At 41.2% G+C, this 20,991-nt stretch overlaps 1 protein-coding gene across 5 annotated transcripts in view; it reads right to left on the bottom strand.

Annotated features, from left to right (window-relative positions):
* TCERG1 (transcription elongation regulator 1) overlaps window positions 1–20,991 on the bottom strand; it is an 81,366-nt gene that overhangs the window by 49,286 nt on the left and 11,089 nt on the right. For 2 of the 5 annotated variants that reach the window (XM_015413614.1, XM_015413618.1), the window contains 7 exons: window positions 15,028–15,180; window positions 14,559–14,826; window positions 11,083–11,325; window positions 7,136–7,198; window positions 5,461–5,661; window positions 2,935–3,074; window positions 307–395 (listed from right to left, as the gene is read on the bottom strand). In XM_015413614.1, coding sequence (XP_015269100.1) covers window positions 307–395; window positions 2,935–3,074; window positions 5,461–5,661; window positions 7,136–7,198; window positions 11,083–11,325; window positions 14,559–14,826; window positions 15,028–15,180 — 1,157 coding nt within the window. The remainder of the gene's footprint in view (window positions 1–306; window positions 396–2,934; window positions 3,075–5,460; window positions 5,662–7,135; window positions 7,199–11,082; window positions 11,326–14,558; window positions 14,827–15,027; window positions 15,181–20,991) is intronic. The other 3 variants (XM_015413615.1, XM_015413616.1, XM_015413617.1) reach the window with 3 other exon arrangements.

Below are 20,991 nucleotides of genomic sequence, written 5' to 3'. Positions count from 1 at the left end.
GCAGGTAAAGGAGGTCATGTCCATTAATTAACTAAATTTTTCTGCTTAACTCCCAAATACTACGTATTCCAAAGAATAACCAAAAGGCTGCTTTCCCATTATTATGAAACATGCTACATTCTCGCTGTTACAAATATTATTAACATATTTATTGAATCAAAAGTTACTATTAGCAGTATAAAGCAAGAAAATATTTACTATATTATTATGCATCTGATATAATTTTAATGATCCCAGTAGTAACATTAATTAAAAGTATAATTTCTAATGCACTATAATATCAGTTTGAGAAAGATGACTACATACCAAGGAGTACCAGGAATAGGGGTTGTAGCCACTGGTTTTGCTTTCTGAGCTGCCTTTTCTTCTTCTGTCATTTCTTCCTCTTTTGGCTCCTGATAGGAAACATAAGGCTGTACAAATCAGTTCTACTCCATAACCAAGTCTTGCACTTATTTTAAATTAATAATGGAAAAGTGGCATGATAAATAATAAAAAATAAGATTTTTGCCACATTAAAAAAATTAAAAGAATGACCTTTTAAAAAAGTCAAATCCAGGAGACCACTTATGTACATTGCATGTATAAAACAAATTCATCTATAAAACAATTTCATAAATCAAGATGTTTACTTGCACTAATATTTATTAAATGAACATTTAAGTAATACCCTAGGAAAAACAAGGTTTAAGTTAAAATCTCAGTAACATTAAATTTGTCAATTAGACACCATACTATTTTCTATAACCTGTCACTTGCTATGGCAGAAACAGTATTCTTATCACTTTGGTGCTACTGGCTCAAATCTAGCTCTACTATCACTTTGATTTTTTATGTTAAAAGTACTGAACTTTAGCTGACAAGTTTTCAGTAGTGAAGACATAGAATACACGGCAAAGACATTAATCCCCAAGACTGCCTCCAACCAGTTCCAAAACATGAGAATAGAGTATTTAATATTAGTCTATTTGCCTAGTTAATCAATCACCAGGCAACATTCTATTACCTGTGTCCAGAGAGCACACAGAGTTTGCCCACATTCCCCTCCATCACTGAAGCTTCCTTCAAATGCCACCCATCCCTCAATCACTCTTGGGGTTGCAGGCAATGTTTCCTCTAAGCTCCACAGTGTTGTGAGCAAAAATTCTACTTCGTGAGCAAAAAAAGCTAGTACTGTTAAAGTTGTGAGTCTTTATTTGACTGTTGCATACATTATTTTTAGAAGATTATTTCCTTAACCTTGTAAAAATTTCATAATTAAATCTTTTAAAGTATATTTAAACTATACTTTAAGAATAATTTAAACATTATGAGAGAGAGAGAGAGAGAGAGAGAGAGAGAGAGAGAGAGAGAGAGAGAGAGAGAGAGAGAGAGCGATTGTATATACACCCCCCCTATTGGATTTATACCCCGCCCTTCACTACCCAAGGGAGTCTCAGAGGAGTTTACAAACTCCCTGCCCTTCCCCTCCCCACAACAGACACCCTGTGAGGTAGGTAGGGCTGAGAGAGCTCTGACAGAAACTGCCTTTGACAGAACTATGGCTTGCCCAAGGTCATCCAGCAGCTGTGAATGGAGGAGTGGGGAATCAAACCCGGTTCTCCCAGATTAGAGTCCACACACTTAACCACTACACCAAACTGGCTCTCCCTGCCCCTTTCCACTATATTGGTAGACCTGGGCTTGGACTGTCACCTTGCACTGACCGCTAGAAAACATACCAGTACTTAGGGGAGAAAAACCGCTTGCATTCTACTTTGGGTTTTTTTTAGTGAAATATGACAACCAGCATTACAGGTCAAGTCTAACAGAGGTGGAACAATCACTGGGATATTGGTAGACCTGGGCTTGGACTGTCACCTTGCACTGACCCTTAGAAAACATACCAGTACTTAGGGGAGAAAAACCGCTTGCATTCTACTTTGGGTTTTTTTTAGTGAAATATGACAACCAGCATTACAGGTCAAGTCTAACAGAGGTGGAACAATCACTGTCAGAACCCTGCCTAACCTAACAAACAGGAAGCTGCTTAAATGTTATCAACCTGCCCACATTAATTTATTCAAATATTTATATCCCACTTTTCCCTGTGACTCAAGGTAGCTTACAAATCATACTGGAAAACATAATAGGGGTGTGCAAAAAACCTGGTGATTCTGGCTCAATTATAGCCTATGTGACCATTATAGTCAATGAGCCCCATAGGCTAGAATGGAGAATTGATCTGGGGGTATCTGGGGCTCCGGGGGGGGGGCTGCTTTTTGAGATAGTGGCACCACATTTGCAGCATAGCTGCTGGTACCTCTCCTAACCCCCCCCCCCCAAGTTTCAAAAAGATTGGACAAGGGGGCCCAATTCTATGGGCCACAGAAGGAGGTGCCCCAATCTTTCACAGTTTCCTATGGAAGGGGAAAAAAATGTGAGTTGAAGCTAAAATCCTCTGAGCAGCCCTCTGAAATGTTGTGCTCCAGCGCCCCCTAGTGCAGCTTAGAGGGAACTGTGGTTGCAGGATCAACACAAAGTATTAGCAGGCTGAAGCAAGAAGACAGGGGGATGAAGTTGCCCCCTCTCCTCAGCAAGCTGTGTGTGCAGAACAGGAATGAGTGATTCCAATTCCTTCTCGCTCTTCACTCTAGCTGCACCCACATAGCTGCTCCTCCTTACAGGTCCTACGACCCCAGGAATTATTCATTCAGCAGTCATAAAGAACTGCAGCCTTGGAGAGGAATGTAGGACAGTTACTCTTTATGCATTCACAGCGGCAGTGGACTGCCTAATATGCTTTGGGCCCCAATTCTGACAATCGCTCTTAGTATGTGACAGAAAATAAATTACATGCATACAAGTTTTGCTTTATTTCAAGATTATTTAAGTCTAAACTTCTCCCTCTGTAACTGTGTTTCCATCCACCAGAGTACTCAACGCTAACTTTACCTGTGGTAGTATTAGGTCTTTTACCTCCTTTATAAGTTCTTTGATAGGTTCTACTTTAGGTTCTTCCTCTTCTGTCTCCATAGGTAAAGGATCCTCAGCAGGTTCCTTAATGCTTTCTTTCATCTTCTCTTCTACTTTTTCTACAAAACATATATACTTTAATTTACTGTCTGCTTTTTGTACTCAAAATAGTAATTTATCAACAAAATTTTACAATATAAAGTACATTTTAATTCTAATGTTTCCATTTTTGCCAGTGTCAACTATGGCCATATATTTATGAGACTCTTCAAATAAGCAATATCAGTGAGTTTCTTGGCAGGTAATGACCAAAGCCCACATATATGGCATACTGCTGAATTCTACCTGAATCCAAGGAACTGAAGGAGTAGTTTCTAAGACAGAGTTACAGATACACAGATTTCAAGGTTTAACAGGTCAGTATAAATGAAAAGCAACCTGAGATGAACCATTTCCTCAGGAGCTCCTCTCTGCCACTTTGAAAGCATAAGCTCATGATAAGCCTAACCTACCTCACAAGGTTATCAGAAAGATAAACAAGCAGTTAGGTGGAAACAGGAAAGAGTAGGATACCTTTAAAAGGTAACAAAGTAGTAAGATGGCAATACTTGGGATGTGGGAAGAGAAGTCAAACCCAAATTACGCAGTAGTTGCTTGCCTGAGAAAGAAGATAAAAATAACAGAAGTGTTGGAAGGGGAGATGGCAGGGTGGAAAGGAGTTCCAGCTTTGTATTTTGTTTGAAATGTTGGCAGAATATTAAAATAGAAATGCTGATCAGAGGGAAATATGAGACTGAACAATGACTGAAAGATCAGAAAAGAAAAAATATTATTATTATTTTTTTTTAAGAAGAAAAATATTAACAGGTGTGATAGCATACAAATGGAAGTTTAAGCCATGAGAATGAATGGCTGTAGAATGAGGAAAATGGGGAAACACACAAAGAAAAAGTCACCAAAAGAGACAGGAGCAAACAGTTGAACAGACAGGAGGAGATGCCAGAGCAAAGAAATTTATGAAGAAAGGGTACCAAAGTGGACGAAATTATCAGTGATGGACCCAGGCAGAGGAAAGATCAAGAAGAATAAGTACAGAGTATCTTACTTTTCACCACAGAATGTATAGTTCCATTAAAAAAATGGCACTACACTAGGGCAGATTATTTGTCTTCCTCTAAATACACTTTCACAAAAATAAGAACTCAGTTCCACTTTCTGAACCATAATAATTCCAGATAGTTAGCCATATTAGTCTGTTAAAACAAAATAAAACAGGATCCAAGTGAAGCCTTCAAGACTAAAAACCTTATTCCAGCACACGTTTTTATAAATCAGACCTCACTTCTTCAAATGCATGGAGTAAACTGAGTCTGACTCCTCCTTCATGAGGAGTCTGACTCATGAAAGCTTCTGCTAGAATAAACTTTGGTTAGAGTTTAGTATGCCGCTTGACCTCTGATAGAGAATGTAACTCTTTTATATCGGGTTTTTCTTAAATAATGCGTGGCTCTTGCTATCAATCCATACCTGTAGGGATGAAATGGCCAAGCAACTAATTAAACCAGTAGCAGTTGCCAGTAATTATATATGGGAAAATATATAATTCACATAGTACATATAGTAAGGAATCAGATTAGTAGCAATAAGCTTTAATAACTGCAGACAATAACATCACTTCTTTAGGAATAAAATAGCTGCTAAACAACAAATAAGAAGGAAATGCTGTCTATAGCTGTAGTCCTTTGCCACTTATGGTATGCAGGCCTTAATATCAGTTCCTTGATCAATACATTTCACACATAAGCATCAACTACTTAGTACACTGAAAAAAGTATATCATATTGTGAAACCTGAAAGATACAATGTTGAAAATATGTCTCACAATTTTCAATAACATTTTTCACTTTGATGAATTTTGCAAAGTTTGAAAAACTTATCATAGGGCCTCGGCCACACGGGCAGGAAAATGCAGGGGGGGGGGAGGCGTGGCTGTTTGCCCCGGAGCAAACTAATGCGCGACTGCGCAATCAGGCGTCGGGTTGAGGTCCCGTCGAGCTCCCATGGTTAGGGGGGAGGTGCCGATCACACGACACGGCAAAGAAGCGGAGCGGCGCGGCAAACAGGGTTGTGTTGTTGTTGTTGTTTTAAAACTGTAATATGCGCATGCTCCGTTGGGTGCTTGTGCGCATCCATGGAGACTTGGGGGGAAAAACCCCTTTTTGCGAGGGGACATGGGCGGGCGCCGGAACTACCACCGGAAACGTGATCAGACGCCCGCCCTTGCCCCGCAGTTTCCGGAACCTAGTACCTCCGAGGTACTAGTTTTTTACCCCACATCTTTGGCGGGAAGCCTCGGGTGCGCCACGGGAGCTCTACGCTTCCCAGATGTGGCGGTGAGATTGCGCCGGGAAAATCCGCCTATCTTCCGTCTCTCTAGCATGCCTAATGCTCCGTGTGACCGGGGCCCATAATTAGTTTTATCTAAGCTCCAAAACGAAACCATACCTTTTTCCTTCAGCTCTTGAGGCTTCTCCCATGTTGATTCTAGTGTCCTATTGTTATAATAATAAGTCTTCCCATCTGCCGTTTTGTACTCTGTCCATTCAGAGACTGCTGTTGCTCCAGCCAATGTAGCAGGTGAAGCGGCAATAGCAACCTGAGGATGGATCATAGGTACAATAGGAGGAGCCATTCCTGGCAAGACACCTACATAAAAGGAGTAATAAAAAGGCAAAAACCGATAAAGTATCATTTTGTGTCAGAAGAAACAAACTGAAGTCAGCATATATAATGGTTTATAAATAAAAATGAAGGTGTTGATACAGAAAATTAATGTGTTGTTTCTAACCTGTACCCCCTCCCATGTTAATCAACTATATTTCTTCCACATTATCTAAATCACTAGTGCTTATGATCAACTGCACATCCAACTAGGAACAGCACAAGTATTTTATGTGCATTCCAAATGTCTAAAAGTGATATAATTAGTTATTTCCAATCACATACACTGTATGTAATAATGACCACTGAAAGATGGGATGAAATTTATTGTTTTCTGAAAAGCAGCAAGACTAGCTTGTTGTAGAGAATTACCACCCCACCTAAAAAATTTCTCCAGCATAACTAGAATGTTACTATTTATTTATCAAAGTCTCTCTTAACTGGTCCAACAGGGCAACCCCCTTACATGTAAGCAGGGCTTCCCCAGTACCATAGAAAGAGAATCCAGTACACATACTGAGCTCAATCTACCATTTTCAGGAGAAAAAACCAAATCACAAATGGGGATTTGGATTCCGGTTTAATTAGAACTGGGAAATAAGCATTATTTTTGTGACTGTGGGATTTTTCCAGACTTGGTTTTAAAGTCTTGTAAAGCTTTTTACTAATTTTTAGTGAGCTCTTCACTACGAAGGATATTTTATTTCTTTATCTAAAGTTTAGTATTCTGGGCATATAATTTTTAAAAAGAAAAAAAGGCATCTTATATTAGTGACTAAGGTTGGAAAACAATGATTCTGACGAGTGAGTCTTCCATCAGAGGAAAACTCCTCGAAGGGAATTATTAGATCCAACCCAGAATAATTCCTTAAGATAAAGTGCAAGGAATAAACGTACTTATTTCTCCTAAACTAGATTGTTAATTGAAATACTTTTGTCGTTAAATATTGTTATATCAAATTTGATCTTTGGATCTAAGGTTAATTAAGTCATACATATTTAGCACAGCCCAGCTCTACACTGGCACTCCGTTGAAAAGCTAAGGTATTGACTACAGTGTATGAAGACATATGGGTTTTAAAACAACCTTACTATGTATGCTTAAACATGGACACACATATACACATACACAAGCACACTAACATGCAAACAGTCTGATTGCTGTACTGGTGCCAGGAGAGAAAAACCAAACACTGTGCCCTAAGCACACAAAAATGTATATATGGAGATGGAAGAGATTCACATGGATAAAACAATCTGAACTTGCAGAGGTTTTGTATTAGGCTAACACTGTCAATTGATTGGGGGTTGCTTGTTGGCTACATGGAAAACCATATTTATAGTGTATTTCGAAAATAGAGATCCAACTATTGGGAAAAGCAAATAAACGGTAAACAACAACATTCACTACCATGCCAACTTACAGACAAAACAAACTAAGATGGTTTTAAAAAATTACCGGTCTTGGTGGTAGCGACTGTCTTTACATACGGGCAGCTGACTATTTGCATCATTGCTACACCTGTAAAATGGATAAGCAAGCATGTTGGAAAGCTGCCACTGTTATGTCAGCTACCACTGGGAATCTGAGCAATTTTTTTCATATGGCAAAGAGAAAGCAAGCAGGAAAGCCTGAAGTCGTTTTTGCTCTAACATTTTAACAAAATGATGCCAGATAAATTATACATTCCTGCAATAATCTCTGCAAGGACAACACATTAGTCCTTTTTTCTTAAAAAATACTATAAAAACCAGGGATTTAATTTCAACAGAGATCAATTTTCCAGACTCCAACACTACAAAATGGCCACACTTATTTTGTTCTCTCAAGGTTGGAACCTATACACTCCTTTCCACTATCACCTGTGCACCTGTCATATTACCCTAATGCAAGTGACTCTTCTGCTGAAGCTAGAAGCACTTGTTTCAGTGGAATGTATCTTGCAAGACAGAAATATACTGACCACTAGCAATAAAGAACGTATAGGATCCAACACTCTATTTTCAACCCTGTGTCAAGCATTTATAAAAAACAACAGCCCAATCATATGCATCTTTAATTAGAAATAAGACTCACTATGCTCAGTGTGGCTTATTCCCCAATATGTGGGTACAGGAATGCAATCTGAAAAATGTATTATTTGGACAAAGAAAGAATGGCAATGCTAACACAACAACTTATCCTAGGAGGCACAGGAGAATTGGTTTGGAGGATGGGGGGGGGGGGGACAAAGCTGAGAGATAAGAAGTAAAGTGGGACAAGGTAAGGGAATGGAAAAGAAACAAAGAAGCTGAACTGATGGCTCATTAGCAGCCTGTATTTGCTCTTCCTTATATCTCTTTTCTCACCACTCCCATTCCTACCTCCATTCAAGGGCCAAATTTTAAGTCCTATGAGACTATCAGGGCCCTCTACTAAATGTTACCAAGTTATGGCAGAGCTGCTCACAAGAAAGCTTGTCCAGTGCAACTACGGTAATGTTTAAACTGGAAAGATTTTTCTTATAGAATTAGAAGATATGTGAACTGATTCTGTAGTTGGAACTCCATGGAATTCCTGCATCACAAATAGTAAGATAATTTAAACATTATTCCACCTCCCATATGGCTACGGTAACAATGAATGGGAACAAGTAAATTTATGTTTGAGAAGAACAGAGACAATAATGGCTTTCTAATCTAAAAAAATTATACTGACAGGAATAATGACGTATCCCACAAGACCAAAATGGGATTGGTGGGAAGAGAGATTCCATATGAGAACTTATTTTATAGGAAGCAATTTCATGAGAGGCACAAAGCTTCAAAGCACTTTCAAATACTGGACATGGGGGGAAATGAGTGAAGCCTATCAGATTGTTTTTAGAACATTTTCAGTCCCATAATGTGGGACAGACAAAACAAAATTAAATAATCAAGTTCAAACACAATAAAGCAAAATCACTATTTAAAATTGTCCAATACAAAAACATTAAAAACCTACTAAGGTGTTTTTGTATTGTATCAGTTGTCTTAAAAGTGTCTTTTCTAAGGAGATTCTCAAGCTTTATTCATGCACAGAGCAAAATGCACAGCTGCTGTTGCTTACATGTGTCAATGTGTTTTTATGCTGCAAACTTGTAATGAATGCAGATGTTAATGGTGCCGAGCATGTTTTGAATATGCCTGAAAGTTTAGGCCAAACTGTTATTTAAAAAAATCCATGGGGGAAGATGATTAAACTTGGCAAGATGATTAAACTTGGCAAGATTCAATGCAGCAGGTCTTCAGAATAAAACAGTAATTTTCTCTGCCAGACCTCATTTTGAAATGTGCAGCTAGCCTTTAATATACAAACTAAGGAGGCAGCCTATTTTCAAGGCCTGAATTTAACAAGTATCTAAAAGTTCTTCTCCAACAACCTGTACCACAGTACAGTAGCCTTATTAATCATTGGAATGTAGAGATATGCATGGTTTCAACGGTGCATCACAATGAGGACTATAGGACACAGTTCTGTTGTGCATTTACTGAAAATTAATTTGTGTTTTAATTAATGTGGTTACAAAAAATAAAACAACCAGATAAATGTGGACTGCTTCTGAAACAACTGAGCTACAGAGGTTGTGAGCAGGGCTTCCAGTTCATGAATGATACACCTTCACATCACATCAGTAGCATTTTCATTAGCTAAGGTTTTAAACAAATACTCCTATCAATCTAATTTTCCTCAGTAGACTAATATTGTGAGTTAGTGGTTCAAACATACTTCACTCTTGTATTAATTTTTTCCCCTGTTAGAGTAACAGGGTTAAAAAAGACATATAGCCAGGGCTCCACTATGATGGCCTACATTGCTCAAAGATCAAGAAAGAAGAAATTTATGGTTTGAGGCTTTGTCCTCATCATTCAGGCCTGAATGTTGTCTTTAAGCACGACTATATTTTCCAGTGCTAAATTGCTTATACAGCATTCATTCATGTTGTACTGATCAGACCTAATGGAATTCATTTTATAGATCCCTGAGATTTCACTACAAAGTAAGGCAACTTATTCAGGTTTGCATGAGTTTCTAAGCATGACACAGCAACTGTCACTTGCCTAAAAAGTTAGCTTTTTCTAAACCAATAAGATGACAAAAAGCCCTGGCAATGGTAGTCCCAACTGCTCAAATTTTATTGTTTATCGTCTTGAATTCATGAGAAGGGCATAAAAACAATGACATCTGGTAGCAGACCACAAGTTTTACCTTCTTATAATTTCAAAAAACTCCCCTCCATCAAGCTCATCTCTGCAACTGTGTAAGCTTGAAACTTACTCAGTTTTAATGAAATATGCTTATTTCAAGAATTTAACTGGAGAGTGACCACTCAATATATTGTAATCCATGTTTTTTTAATTTGTGCTACTTTAGTACAGAGGCACCTGCCTTTTAAAAAGATGTGTTTCCTGCAACTGCAGACTACCAATCTCTTTGCAATGGCCTTTACACTGAACCTGTGAGGCTGCAAATCACAGAGTCCCATGCGGAAATGGAAAACATGCATAAGGATGCAAATGCATGTCACCAGTCTTCATGCCACACAATACCACATCTGATCTGAAGAGTCCCAAAATTTCTTTCAGAGCCTCTCAAGGAGTACAAGAGGCTGTAACAGAAAAGAATACCAGAAGGCAAGTGCGGACCACCACACACAGCCCTTTACTTTTCTACAAGATCTATATTTACTTCAACCCTAACTTTTAACTTCCTTATTACTGCTTGGCAATAAAAGAACAGTTAGCAACACCACTACTAAAGTGTGATGTCCTGTCCTCTACATCCCATCAGTTTAATGTCAAAAACAGACCTGTATAAAATCTAGATTTGAAGAACGAAGTGGTGTTAATGGTTGCATTAGAACTTTTAGCTAAACAACCAATGCCATTAATAATTACCTAGCTTGAAAGTTAATTCACCATAGAAGCTGTTCACTGCTTTTATTTACTGCAAAACAGGAGTCTCATTCTATGAAAGACAACCACTTTTCACATCAGAAAGAAATTATATCATACTGCCAGAGACAAGGTGAATTTCTTCCACCCTGAGCTCATTGGGGAGGGTGGGGTATAAATTTAATAATAAATAAATAAAAATAAATTCCAACTATTCACTGCAAGGCTAATGTATGATGCCTAAAATGTAAATTATATTCTGTTCATGCCAATAACGTTTTACGTGATCAGCCTGGCTTGGCTTCTTTTCCAGTATTTATTTTATTAGAAACTTTTACTTTAAAGAGCCTATCTGTTGATTCCAAATTATCTGAAGAATATACTTTGAATGAAGAGGATTCAGGCAAATTCCATACACAATGGACACATGAGTGCAAACAAATTGACAACATGGACATGTGGTTGACGAGACAGTTACAGGTTTCAATTTACCTGGAAGCGGAATAGGCATGCCAGGAAGGGGAACTCGAAATGGAGGTACCATTACTGGTGGAAAAGCAGGAATTGCTGCTGTTGGCTGAGGTACCGCATGAGGAACTGCAGGAGGTAATGTCTGTGGGACTGGCTGTGGTACAGTCTGCACAGGTGTAGCAGAAGGAGCAGAAGTTGAAACACTGACAGAAGGTGTAGCAATTGAAACAGCTGAGCTGGGGGTCTGGTCTTGTGTTGTAGGTGCTGATAGAGAAAACAAACATCCAAAACCATGTATTATACAGTTTGACTTGTTTACCTAATACCTCTTACCAACATTTTACCACTTCTGAAGAAGTGGGCAGTGACTCATGAAAGCTCATACCCTGCCACAAATTTTGTTAGTCTTTAAGGTGCTACTGGACTTTTGCTCTTTTCTACTGCTACAGAAAGACTAACATGGCTACCCATCTTGATCTATCAACGTTTTATTGTAAATACATGGAAAGGGATATATGAACATCAAGGTGCTTGGGAAATGCAGCCTCCTCCAAGGTACTTCTACTGCACAGACCAGGCTACTAATGTAATCTCTGCGGTTGTGAACATCTACTAAAAAAAACAAATATAATACATTTTTAAAAACAGATGACACTAGAATTTCTCTGTTTTCTTTAAAGGATAATTATAATTCTTTTCCTTCAGCTCTATCTTCTGCACACAGAAACGTTAGAAACATCCAGATTAGAGCTTTCAATCAATTCACCAGGTATCAAATTTATGTAGCTGACAGATTTAAAAAGGAAAAAGCAACAAAAGAAAACTATGCTACCTCTCAGTTTAAAGGAAGGCACATGCCATGCGTAACACAAAGAAAAGTCAAAAACAGAAAAGCCACAAAAGCAGCTCAGCATATGCACAGCAATAAGATAAGGTAGGTATATTCTAGAGTCCTATAGCACCTCCAAGTGGTGCCAAAGATTAATATTAAACTTGGCAACACGAGTGGAGACTATCTTTGAGAAAGGGCAGTGATCCTTATGATAGTGAGATGGCAAGTTGTTATAATTTTGGTTGCAAGAAGCCTGTTTGGCAAAACAATAACCTACAGTAATTGTTCAAGGAATGCAATTTAGGTCATTAAAATGTTTAAAAAGTACTTAATTCTTACAATAGGTCACGCATATTTTTGCTCTTGAAAAGCAACATTATGACTATAGAATGCCATACATAAGGTTCTCATGTTTCAATCTATAAATAAGTTATAACTGAAAGCAATATTGCACAAGGGTAGCAAAACCTGCTTAGTGTCCATGATTTTCCACTATAGGAAAAAAAAACATTTCAAAGAGAGATAGATGTTTAGCTGTTGTAGATTTTTCGGGTTGTATGGCCGTGGTCTTGGCACTGTAGGACCTCACGTTTCACCAGTAGCTGTGACTGGCATCCTCAGAGGTATAACACAGAAAGATGGAGTACTCTCTGTGTCAAGGTGAGAAGCAAAGTGGTAGGCAGGTAATTTATATCTACTCAGGAAGGTAGGGCTGAGTCATTATCTTGTAGGAGTTTCCTCAGGCTATGAACATTCTAATGGAGAAGCTTTCCTGAGAAGGTTCTTTTGCATATGGATTGTTTCCTGAGGATTCTTTGGCTGTTGAAATTCGAATCTTATCTGTAGTGCTATTGTCAGATGTTGAGCCTTTTGTAGATAGATGGATGATACATAGATGGATGATAGATGGATCTTATTCTGATTTTAGGAAACGTGAAGCACGCTGATATTAAGTGAACTGCTAAAGAGAGAATATTTTATGCCATTGTCCTCTTGAGACTAACCATGTCTCCTAGGATAATTTTAAACTGCAAAAACTCAAAACATGAAGCTTTCTAAAGAAAAAAAGCCCTAGTCTCAAAAAAGTAAATCCAAATTCACTAGTGCAGTATCAGTAATTTACATCAATAAATTTCACTTTGGGCCACAATTAAAATAAACTAAAGAGAAGAGATCTTTGTACAGAACATGAATGTTTCAAAAAGTAGACATAAATCCCTTTCATCATATGATCTAAATCATAATGTTTTGTCTAATATTTTTGTTTGGATTTACAAACAGATTATGCCATAACAGAAATAACTATACTTCAGATGACAAATTTGACTTTATGAATACATATCATGACTGTAGCTGCAACACAATTCAGCCTCTTATGGTGTACTAGAAGTAAACGACTACTGGTCTGTAAGCCTTAACATTTTAAGAACTTCATTCATTCATCTGCTCATATGCCATTTAATTACTGCAAACTGCCATGCTCAACACAAACTCTAGCTACTATATGACTATGTACTCCTCACGATCCAAGACTTCTTTTACTGCCATTTAGAATGCTGCAAACCATGCTCAGGATGACATGGAAAACTGGAAATACATTCCAAAAGGATCAAAATATTTTAAAATGTATGCAAAAAGAAGTGAATTTCAGAACCATCCTCCATTTATTTTGCAAATCCAACACACAGGGCTTAGGGAATAAAACCATTCACTTGCTCCGGCTGCCCTGGGAATGGTACCAATGTAAAAATAACCACTTGGGAAACCTCCTCCACAGATAAGAAACTCTGCCAATCAAAATACAGCATCACAGAATTCACAAGACTCTCTTTACAAGGGAAACCCTTTGCATCATCAGAAAGGCCTTTCTTTCTTTCATAAAAGGAATAAAGGAAAGCTTTCTCTTGAGCTTCTGAAACCATTCAATACAGGTAACAAGCAATCCTTTCCTTCTCCTCTATAAAAGTAACATGGGCATAGACTTTTAGGTAACACTTTAGATGACACGGGGCTGTTGACTGAACTGCAAACAAGCCTGCATCCTTATGTCTTATTGTTGGCATTAACAGTCATAGTGCTATCCATCATCTTACAGAGCGAATTTTCAGGAAAGTTCTAAGGCACACAGTTATCACCTCAGATCTATAGGATCCCCATTCCCCCTGTATTATTAGAAAATCACTATGCATTAAATGTGCAAGCATAAAGTATTCCTCTTTCATGAAAGCATTTTCTCTGCAAAAAGTTTCATCTGCCAAAACAGGTTAATATTTACAGCCAGAGTATGTTTACAATCTGACTCTGGGCTAGTTCAACATGACAGCCCTCATATTAGCACTTTTGGAATGAGTGGAGATGTCACCACGCTCATACGAATGTGTGTAACTGGTCCCTCTCCATGGGTGGCCTTCACAAAAACCGGGGCGTGTGCTCCTCAGATATTTCCAATGGGTGCCACTATGGGGTAACAACAGCATAAATTATGAAACTGAGAGCCAGTTTCCCTTTCCTTTCCAACTGCTCTTATCCAAAGGAGGGTATGTGTGAAGAAGGGGGGAAAGTGTCAGAAAGTACAGAGAAAGACAGCAACATGCTACTATATTCTATGCACAGAATTTATTTCTCACACAAAAACTTACACACACACACACACAATTTTACTCACTGGAAACTGTTTGCGAAACAGATGTTGCTGTAGTAGTAGTAGAAGTTGTTGAAGACTGACTACTTGATGATGTGGAAGGAGATACTGCTGATGCAGGACTACTAGTAGTTGGTGTGGAGGCACCAACAGCTTGAGCTTGAGCTTGAGCCTGAGCCTGAGCCTGGGCCTGAGCAGCCAGCATTGGTGTCAGCTCTGACTGCTGAATAACCTTTACTCCATCTGGTTTGGTCCATGCTGATTCACGCGTTCTTGCATTGTAGTAATAAACCTAAAGAAAAGCAGTCAACGGTGTGGTAAATAACCTGTTTCTCCCATTCATCTTTGAAATTCAGAGTTTAAAAGTCTCTTTACTCAATATACTGATTTGGTTTTGGAATATTATGCAAGGCAACTTCATGATATCATCGTAACTGATAAAAGTACTGTTCTGTAAAGCACACCTCTCAAATGTGCATAATTATATTATTACCTTTCCATCTGGAGTTTTGTTTTCTACCCATATCTCTTCAGTAGGAGGCATTGTTGGTGTTCCAGGGGCAGTAACTGGTGGCATCCCTGGAGGAAACATCATACCAGGAGGTGGTGGCATATTACCCATAGGAGGAGGCATGAAAGGTGGTCTCTATAAATATACACAAGGAAAAAAATTACAGGATATGTTCCAAAGTTGGATTCAACCATTCTATGTACAGACCCTCAGTAACAACATGGGATGCTGGGTGAAGGGGGGGGGGCTGCAGCCATAAATGGAAATTAACTAAAATCTCCCTTCTACATCCCACAAAAGTGCAGCATGTTCTGTTAATAAAGCAAATGCTCTTACAAGAATACAGGGGGTGAGGATGGGGAGATTTCAGCCAATTTTCTCCCTCTGACTGTAGCTCCCTCCCCCGATATCACACTGTTCCAACCCTCAAGGTCTGTTTGCATTTAACAAGTAACTTATTGAAGTCTGCAACAAACCTTATGCTCCCCTGGAAGCTTTGAAAACTGTTATTTCACCATGTTTTCTCTTCCCTCCCTCATATTTTTGCACTAAATATAAAGGCTGATGTTCTAGAAAATTTGCATTACCGTTATATATTTTGGTTGCATCTAATAAAACTTATTCTATGACTTGAACTTAGCAATGTAAAGGCTCAAAAAAACAAACAAACCAGTGCCCCCCCAAAGGTTTTTTCCAATTTTTCCGGTGGAAAAACTGGAAATTTTTGGGATGCACTGAAAAAGCTTCCTGTGAAACATTTTCTCCTGAGTGAGGATAACTGTCTTGTTTTACAAAGCATTTCACCCTTCCTAAATGAAATCACGGAAAAGTCAGAAGACTTTCTCAACTTTTCCAAAGAAAAACTGGAAAATTTGAGCACAGAAAAAAAAACCCCTCATACTGTACACATACACAATATTTTCAAGAATGTGTTTTTGTTTAACTGTAAATAAATTTGGCAACAATTAATACAGAGTAATATGGAGATATTTCTGTCTTGGGAAGTATAGTCCCCTCCCCAACCAGAAATGACTACTGAAAGGCTGTGCCAAACCCCAGGAATAGTTGGGGGGGGGGGTATTTGTACACCATGGAAGGGGAAATCAGTAAAAAATCCTCCCCTTTACAAACACACAAATTTTAAACAAGATCCAACCCATTACCTTCGATGTGATTTGGACAACACTTTATTTAACACCTGGAGATCACTATAGAGAAAAAATGCATGGAGTGGAACAGCTCAAAGAATTCTTGAATGATACATTTGCCCTTAAACCATTTCAATCCAATTTCAGGCCTGGGTTTGGAACTGAGATAGCTTTAGTTGCACTGATTGATGATCTTCATTTCAAGCTGGACAGCAGCCTTTGACACACTTGTCCACTCCATTTTTATCCAACAGTTGGGACTACAGACCTGGCAATAAAGAAGTATTCATTCATACCCCGCCTTTCTCTGTAATGGGGACCCAAAGTGTCTTACATCTTTCTCTTCTCCTCCATTCTATCTTCACAACAACCCTGTGAGGTAGTTTAGGCTGAGAGTATGTGACTGGCTCAAGTAATACTCCCTTTAAGCTGTGGAGTCTTGTGAGCAAAAATTCTACTTTGTGAGCTACTGGCATTAAAGTTATGAGCAAGTGATTTGGCTACTGCATAAATTAGTTTCCTCTGGAGCCATTCTCTATGCACTAAGACAAAAATGTGTGAGCCGGAGGCTAAAAAACTGAGCTAGCTCACACTAACTCAGCTTAGAGGGAACACTGGAGTCAAAGTTACCTAGCAAGCTTCCATGATAGAGTGAGGATTCAAAGCAGTATCTCCTAGTCTGACACTAATTAGCACACCTCACTGGCTCACCCCTTGGTGGTTTGTCTTTTAGTCTGATTGGACACAGAGTTTCCACTAGAGGAGCAGTATCAGCTGGGTGGAATTTTCTTCACCAGGTTCTATTCTTTCACCCAGGTCTTCAATATCTATATAAGGCCACTGAATAAGATGTCAGGGTCAACAGCAAGCAGGTCCAAACACACTCTCCTGAAAAGGCTATGTTTTATTGGAATACTAGTCTGTTGCCAAGTGGTACAGGTACATTGTCAGGAATAACGATGGCTGCAAGGGGCTCCATACATACACTAGGATGCTGCATCTAGCTAAGCAAATGAAATCCAAGCGCGTACGTGGGAATTCTCCCGGCGGGATATTACATCATGAATGGGAGACTCACCCCAATCCCTTGAGAGCAGAAATATTCACACCCGTAGTGGAATTCAAGCTCTCCCTTCCCTTCAAGGTTGGCTGAGCCAGTTCGCACAGGGGGGAAAGAGCGCCTCCCTTATGTTACCCACGGTAGCCAAGCAAAGCAAACATGTGCGGTTGCACAAAGGCAGGGATGAAGGTAAACAAAGAAAGCATGACAGCTATCTTAAATACTGTCCCCTCAAAAGAAAATCAGCCCCCTCCCGGAATGCCCGGGAGACCTCCCGGTTTCCCCGGGAGACATTCGTGAAAATCACGCAAGAGGTCAGGGGCCCAAATATCCCCTATTTCCACCCATTCTCGGTGCTGGGGACCAAAATGCACCCACTCCACAAGGTAGTACAAACATCCACGTTTGTCCCGCTCCAGGGGTCGCGGGCCGGAGAAATGGGCTCCCGCCAACCCCCTAGTGGAATTCAAGCCCTCCCTTCCCTTCAAGGTTATATTGATAGCACTGTCTGGCTGAGCCAGTTCTCACAGGGGGGAAAGAGCGCCTCCCTTATGTTACCCACGGTAGCCAAGCAAAGCAAACATGTGCGGTTGCACAAAGGCAGGGATGAAGGTAAACAAAGAAAGCATGACAGCTATCTTAAATACTGTCCCCTCAAAAGAAAATCAGCCCCCTCCCGGAATGCCCGGGAGACCTCCCGGTTTCCCCGGGAGACATTCGTGAAAATCACGCAAGAGGTCAGGGGCCCAAATATCCCCTATTTCCACCCATTCTCGGTGCTGGGGACCAAAATGCACCCACTCCACAAGGTAGTACAAACATCCACGTTTGTCCCGCTCCAGGGGTCGCGGGCCGGAGAAATGGGCTCCCGCCAACCCCCACGAGTCCAATCCCTCTTAACTTGCCACCGGGGCAGGAACCGGCCCCTCCAAGACGGGAGACGAGCGAGACAGGACCCCACGGCAAGCAGCTCCCCGGCCGAGCCAGGAGGCAAGACCGGGGACTGCGGGGCAGCGGCAGCCACAGTGAGGAGGATGGAGCAGGCAGGCCCAGAGCTTGGGCCGGGAGCTGGGGAGCGGCGCGGCCCAGAGCCCGCCAGAACCGCCGCCAACGTACGGGAAACAAACGGGGATACGCCCTCTCAGCGTGACGGCAAATAAAGAGGGGCAGGGCTTAGACCCCGGGGCGGAAGGGAGGTCCTGGGAGCGGGGACGGGAACATAAAAGGCGGCAAGGGGAAGGGGCCAGGGAGGAAGAGCACGCTGGGACTAGTAGCGGGCAAGAGAGAGAGAGAACGGAAGGTGGAGAGAACCTTCGTGAACGATTGCAGCATGCTGGCAGAGGGACGCCCGGGGTGCACTTAACCCTGTCTCCTGCCCATCTGAGGCCCCTCCACCCCACCCCTTTATTGCTCTCACCCCTCACCTGGACCGCCTGTCCGCCCTCCCAACACGGCCACAGGGGGCGCTACCTCGCAGACCCAGGAGACGCCTGACAACGTTTTAGTTTAGAGTCCAAAATGCTAGAGATCTCGCAATGTTCTTCACCCTCCACCATGATAGGGGGAGGCACCGTCGGTTCAGGGCGCCATTGATTAGGACCTGGACTGGGCTTCAAAAGGTTGAAATGGAAAATTGGATGGACATGTTTTAGATTTTTAGGTAAATCAAACTCTACAGTCACATCATTAATCAGCCTTATCACTTTAAAAGGTCTGATGTACTTCCACGCCAATTTCCGACAGGACTGAGAGAGTCTCAAGTTGTTGGTGGACACATAACACACAGTCTCCAGGCTGCAAATCCTAACCCTCCACCCTTTTCTTGTCAGCCTGGTGCTTGTAAGCTGCCTTGGGAGCATCCAGAGTCTCACCGATTTCCAGTAAAGAGTCTCTCTGTGTTGCACACCAATCCGCGGCATCACCCCCTTCTCCCAAAAATGCGGTGAGGAAGGGGACCGGGGGACTGTCATAGCCCAGAGCAGCCTTAAAAGGTGAAACCCCCATGGATGAATGAATAGCATTATTATAACAGAATTCAGCCAAGGGCAGCAAGTCTACCCAATCATCTTGTTGGAAATTGGTGAAACAGCATAGATATTGCTCTAGGGTTTGATTCACTCGTTCTGATTGGCCATCAGTCTCTAGGTGGTAAGCACTGCTTAGGGCCCGTTCCACCCCCATAAGGTCTGTTAGTTCCCCCCAAAACTTCGAAACGAACTGGGATCCGCAATCCATGATTATCTTGATTGGCAATGTGTGAAGTCTAAATACATGTTGGAGGAAAGCTTTCACTAACGATCGGGCAGTTGGCAGACCGGGAAATGGGATGAAATGCGCCTGTTTGGAAAACAGGTCCACGACTACCCAAATTACAGTCATAGACTTGCTGAGAGGTAAGTCTGTGATAAAATCCATAGAAATCACCTCCAATGGTCTGCTGGGAGTCAGCAGTGGCTTTAAGAGCCCTGGGGGCTTCCCCAGTCTAGGCTTACACATAATGCAGATTTGACATGAGTGCACATACAGTGATAAATCCTTGCGCATGTGTGGCCACTAGAATTGCCTCTGTAAAAGATGCAGTGATTTTACAAAGCCCAAATGGCCAGCCGGCTTAGATCCATGAACTGTGGCTAACACGTCCCCCTGCAATAGTTTTGGAACAAACAGGTTTTTTTCTTTATACCAGCAGCCATTGTCCCGTTGTTCCAAGTCCCCCGCCGCCCTCACTTCATCCACGTCAGATTTCAAGGGGGCGGAGGCAAATTTGGCTTCCCAGCCCCCCATGGGAGGGGAAAGGGGGAGATTTTCCCTCGCTTGCTGTCATGTCGTTACGGCCCCACCCAATTGGGAAGGCGTAAACATGGAGTCTAGTACCACCTCCCTTTGGCTATCGTGTTGTGAGAGGCGGGACAAAGCATCAGCCAGGGAGTTTGACTTGCCTGGGAAATGGTGCGACATGAATTGAAACTTTGAGGAAAAATCAGCCCACCAAAGCTACTTGGCATTCAAGTTGCGAGGGGTGCGGATCACTTCAAGGTTTTTATGATCAGTCCAAACCTCAAACGGTACTCGCGCCCCCTCCAACCAGTGCCTCCACATGGAGAGCACGTGTCGGATTGCTCCTGCTTCCTTATCCCATAGCGACCAATTTCTTTCTGTGTCGTTAAATTTGTGAAAGACATACACCACGGGATGGAGCTTGCCATCTGGCCCTTCTTGCAGGATCGCACCGCCCATAGCGACATCCAACGCATCCACTTGGACCACAATTTTTTTTGTTTCATCTGGATGCGCCAACACTGGTTCTGTTGTAAACAGAGCCTTTAGTTGACTGAACACTTTTTGGCACTTGGGAGTCCACTCCAGTCTTGCCCTGGGCTTAGTGGCAGCTGGCCCCTTCCCTTTGGTTTTCAATAAGTCAGTCAGGGGCAGACTCACTTGGGCAAAGTTTGGCCGGAAATTTCTATGGAAATTAGCGAAACCTAAGAAACTTTGAAGCTGCCGGCGAGTTTCGGGAGCCTCCCACCCCAGGACATCTTTCACCTTCCCTGGGTCCATCTCTATCCCCCTTTGAGAGATGGGATAGCCGAGAAAGTCAATTTCAGTCTTATGGAACTCGCATTTTGATAGTTTGGCAAATAGTTTATGCTTGTGTAACGTCTGTAGCACCTCTCTCACCCAACTGCACATGAGAGGCTTTATCGGGGGAGTACAATAAAATGTCATCCAAGTAGACCA

Source organism: Gekko japonicus, unplaced genomic scaffold, assembly GCF_001447785.1.
Source record: "Gekko japonicus isolate JY-2015 unplaced genomic scaffold, Gekko_japonicus_V1.1 scaffold373, whole genome shotgun sequence".
Lineage (NCBI taxonomy): Eukaryota > Metazoa > Chordata > Lepidosauria > Squamata > Gekkonidae > Gekko > Gekko japonicus.
The sequence above is the reverse complement of the archived record's forward strand: the minus strand, read 5'-3'. Positions and strand labels throughout refer to the sequence as shown.